We start from the raw sequence: 4,704 nt of genomic DNA, 5'->3' as shown, positions 1-4,704 counted from the left end.
GGGAGCAATTGGAGGACGAGGCCTGCCCATAATCCAAAGAGGCTTGCCCAGAGGAGGACTGCGTGGGGGACGTGCCACCAGAACCCTGCTTAGGGGCGGGATGTCGCTCCGAGGTCAGTGCTGTGTACCCTGATGATTGTCGGGCCCTACCCCCTTCCCTTTTCTCTCGGGCTGCTTATGGACACATTTGTTTAACATCTTTAAGCCTGAATTTGTATTAATATAATAACTTGAAATCACATATTTTTAATAGTGCTGCATGTTTTTTTTATCAATACCATTCCTTTTCTGATAATGTGCAATGGTGAGAGGCTTTGACCTGCATAACAGGTAATTCATGTCATCTCCATTCCATTTTAAAACACCCTGCTGCTGCTTAGCACATTTAAGTTCTAGAAATAAGTCAAATTTAACAAATATATGGGTCTTTTGGCCTTTATCTTAACTAACCATCTCTGTTCCTGGTGCTAGTAAAACATTGTTACTTCTGGAAAAAAGAGGACAAGTTGACCCATAGCACTTAATTTAAATATTACATTTTGGGCACCATTACTCTGTTCCCTGTATAGTTCTTGTTCCCTGCAAAAATGCATTAAGAACAGGAACCACAGTATTTATTTTTAAATCTGCCATAATGCTAGGTATCTATGTAATTATTCAGCAGATACTTATTAAATGTATGTACTTACTAATTGACCTTCTTCCAATAATGGATTTGTGGTCAGACTTGTTGAATGAATTTAATAAAGAGCAGCTTAATCTATTCACCCTCTGTGTGCAGCTTGGCCCAACCAACCTAAAAATTAACTGAATTACTCTCATTTAACCCTCACCGCCTTCCTTTGGTTAGAGTCTACTTTGTGTTTCTTGGATTTACCTGCATATACATTGTATGCCTCCTCTCCAAGGTCAAAACCTGCTCCGAGGCGGACGAGCCGTAGCTCCCCGAATGGGCTTAAGAAGAGGTGGTGTTCGAGGTCGTGGAGGTCCTGGGAGAGGGGGCCTAGGGCGTGGAGCTATGGGTCGTGGCGGAATCGGTGGTAGAGGTTAGTCAGCTACCAACTTCAGAGAGTAGCTCCCCCTATTTTCCTCCCTTACAAACTCAGAGCCACCTTTCTGCACAGCTTCGAGTCGTAGGCAGGCTTCTTTGTTTGTCTTGTTTTTGTTATTTGAAACTGGCTTATTTCCTAAATTCCCATGCTGGTAGTGTGAAAGTCTTATGATTTTTCCAAGAACCAGTCAAGTGCACATTACAGAGCCTGGTTATATGCAGTCTTCCAGGTTTTGCAAGTTTAAATTATATTAAAATTACCCCACAAAATTTGTCAGTTTAGGGTTTTACCTTTCTCTGTCCCTCTCCCATCACCACCACACACTCACGCTATAGCTCAATATCCCAATTGAGACACAAAAATAGAGAAGAGGGAGATGTACAGAGATGAAGCAGAGTTAAAGAGGATGATGAAGCTGGGCTCGTGGTTCAGCCTGTAATCCCGTACTTTGGGAGGCTGAGGTGAGAGGATTGCCTGAGCCCGCGGGTTCGAGACCCGCCTGGGCAACTTGGTGAGACCTCATCTCTACAATAAATCAAAAATTAGTCAGGCGTGGTAACGCGTACCTGTGTTTCCAGCTACTTGGAAGACTGAAGCGGAAGGATCGCCAGAGCCCAGCAGGTCGAGGCTGCAGTGGCAGGTAGCGGCCACTGCACTCCAGTTTGGGCGACAAAGTGAGACTCCAACTCAGGAAAAAAAAAAAAAAAAAAAAAGGATGATGAGGCTTGGAGCTGGACTTTGGCTCTGAAACCAGGAAAATTTGAGTGAAGTTTGTGCCTATGGGGAACCAGAAATGACTCTTTGCTTAAATAAAGAGCAAGATAGTATTATCAGTTAATTGGCTCTTGCTGATAATCCTAACCTTTGAGTTTTATTGATAGTTGCCTTGTGACCTCATGACCCATATTGGAAAAGAGTTTAATGGTGTTGCTGTTGTTTGTGCCAAATCTCATGGGAGCCTTCTGGTTTAGAGCTTAGTGGAAAACTCCCAACAACACCTGTCAGGAAAAAAACAAATCTTTTGTAGCCCCTTTGTATATTTGCTACAGTCCTTTTAAAGTGTGTGGTGGGTCGTCCATAATTTATGACCTTAAAGTTGCCAAGGAATGATTGTTAGGAAAGGAAATTTGATAACCGAAGGCTTGTGTTTTTTTTTTTTTAATCTCCCATTATTTGCTGCTAGGCTTATTGAGTGAAGTGCAAGCTAGTTTGGGTTTCAGGATGAATAGCGTGTTTCCAAATTATCTTGACTTGGATTCTGAGAGAGACATCACGGGGATGGGAAAGACTAAAGTAGCTTTTCAAAAAGCTGGGTGTGTTTTGTTAGGTGAATTGAAACTGCCTCTCAGATATCCACAATTGTCAATTGTCATAAGGTGACTAGAGTCAGAGATAGAAGTGGTTGAGACTACTCAAAATGTTTTTCCCCATCGCCCCATGTTGTTCCTATGTCAGAAAACTCCTCAGTCTCCTGACATGGAGTGAGTTCATTAGACTTGATAAATTTAAGGAGGGGTGAGATAACTTTCCAGAGGGTCTCCAGTAATCTTAATTTGAAAACTGTCTATCTGCCTTCACACCCCTGATTCTCTATGCCCTTGTTAACCACCTCCCTGTCTACTAAATGGGCTTATCTATCATATATTTTAATTATGAACTTACAGGGAGTCTCAAACATTAGGTAATTTCTTTTTCTTAGGGTAGATTAAAGTTTTTAAAAATTTTAACTGTCAGTCAATTATTTTCCTTGGTTGATAGAATAAAAAAATTTTCAAATAGCGTTTAGAGCATGTAATAAGGGATTCATTATGTGTGCTTTCCATGTGTTGCTTTCTACCCAGTGTGTTTCCTGTTTTTCCAGATTCTCCTCTTTGCCCTGCCCTTCAGCTTTTCTCAGCTAGGCCCCACTGCTGTAAGGGGCATTTACTATAGCACCCATTAAACCTACTTGTAACTGTCTTTTTTTTTTCCCTTGGGCCAGGTCGGGGTATGATAGGTCGGGGAAGAGGGGGCTTTGGAGGCCGAGGCCGAGGCCGTGGACGAGGTAGAGGTGCCCTTGCTCGCCCTGTATTGACCAAGGAGCAGCTTGACAACCAACTGGATGCATATATGTCGAAAACAAAAGGACACCTGGATGCCGAGTTGGATGCATACATGGCGCAGACAGATCCTGAAACCAATGATTGAAGCCTGCCCACCTTCCTGTGAGAGACTCTTGTTAAAAAGTCATCACATCTGTAAATAACCTAGAAATGACAGATGATAAGAAACCAGATTGTTGCTGGATGGACCTATCACAATAGGCTATGGACTTACCTGTTACCAGTTTGTGCATTTAGTGTGTTCCTTTTACTTTTTGATACTGTGTTATATGAAACCTTTTTCTCCCCTTGATTTTTTTCCCCCCTCTACCCAGACTTCTCTTTGAACATGAATGCGTTAGCCTTGGGGCTAGAACACCCTCTTCCTACCTCTGCCTCCCCCTGCCTCCCCTCACCTGTCATATTCTCTGACATACTAACATTTCTTCTGTTCATCTGTACCCCCACAAAAAGGTCCCAGAAAGATCCAGTCAGCGTTCCTTCCTTTGCCAAGGTTTCTCAGAGTTGTGTTCTATATTCTCTTTAATAGCATCTTAGAAGTGTTTAGAAAGTCTGGAGCTCAAAAATGCATTCTGCCACATTGATAACTTAGTGTAAGAAATTAAGAACGTTGATATCACTACAGATTACATTTGGTGGCAGTTCTGATTTCATTGAAGTTGCTACCATGTGTGTTGACACCACATGGATGATAACTAGAATGCCAGATTTAATACTTGCACTTTTACCCTTGTATGAGATTTACAAACTTTTCTCTTGGCTTTCTATCATGTCCACAGGGGTATTATTGGGCTTGCTTACATCCACAATCTAGAGGAAGAACCATTTGGTTTAGCAGATTTGTCAGAAGGGAGAAGGATGAGAGAATGATCATAGACAGCTGGGAGGAATTGAAAGATACTCATGCTCAAATGCAGTTATCCTGGTGTTTATTCCAAACCAGTCTAGGGCTTTCCCATTCACTGGATTTGTTTGGCCTTTTTCTTATTTCTCTTAAAGGTTAACTAAGTTCAGCCATATTCTGTCAACTGTTCCAGTTTCAGTGGAAATTTGTACTTCTGGTTCATTATAACAAATTGTTCTCTCATATCCAACCTAGACTTTCTGTTTATCTCTGGGGCTCCTTACAATGCTATGGCTACTTTAATGGTGTCTTGATAAACCCCTTTTCTAGATGAATCTTTTTAATCTGGTTGTGTTAAAATTCTGGAGGTAAGAGGTATGAGGCAGAAAGTGAACAATTTTACTTCCTTTGATTAACCCCTGGAGAAGGCTGGGCGTGGTGGCTCACGTCTGTAATCCCAGCACTTTGGGAGGCAGAGGCAAGAGGATTGCCTGCACGCATGGGTTCAAGGCCTGGGTAACTTAGTGAGACCTTGACTCTACAATAAATCAAAAAATTAGCCTGGCGTAGTGGTGGCATGTCCCTGTGGTTCCAGCTACTTGGAAGGCTGAGGTGGAAGGATCACCTGAGCCCAGCAGGTTGAGGCTGCGGTGGCCATGAGCGTGCCACTGCACTCCAGCCTGGTGACTGAGTTAGACTCTGACTT

At 42.6% G+C, this 4,704-nt stretch overlaps 1 protein-coding gene across 1 annotated transcript; it reads left to right on the top strand.

Moving 5' to 3' along the window:
* Positions 1-4: 4 nt before the first annotated feature.
* LOC103260367 (chromatin target of PRMT1 protein) lies at positions 5-4,333 on the top strand (the record flags this gene model as incomplete). The annotated part of the gene is made up of 3 exons (XM_008058012.1): positions 5-113; positions 909-1,046; positions 3,034-4,333. Coding segments are annotated over 3 exons (453 nt in total), but the record flags the coding sequence as incomplete, so codon positions are not given.
* Positions 4,334-4,704: the final 371 nt, after the last annotated feature.

The sequence above is a fragment of the Carlito syrichta genome, unplaced genomic scaffold (assembly GCF_000164805.1).
Source record: "Carlito syrichta isolate Samal-C Ts95f unplaced genomic scaffold, Tarsius_syrichta-2.0.1 Scaffold303184, whole genome shotgun sequence".
Lineage (NCBI taxonomy): Eukaryota > Metazoa > Chordata > Mammalia > Primates > Tarsiidae > Carlito > Carlito syrichta.
The sequence above is the reverse complement of the archived record's forward strand: the minus strand, read 5'-3'. Positions and strand labels throughout refer to the sequence as shown.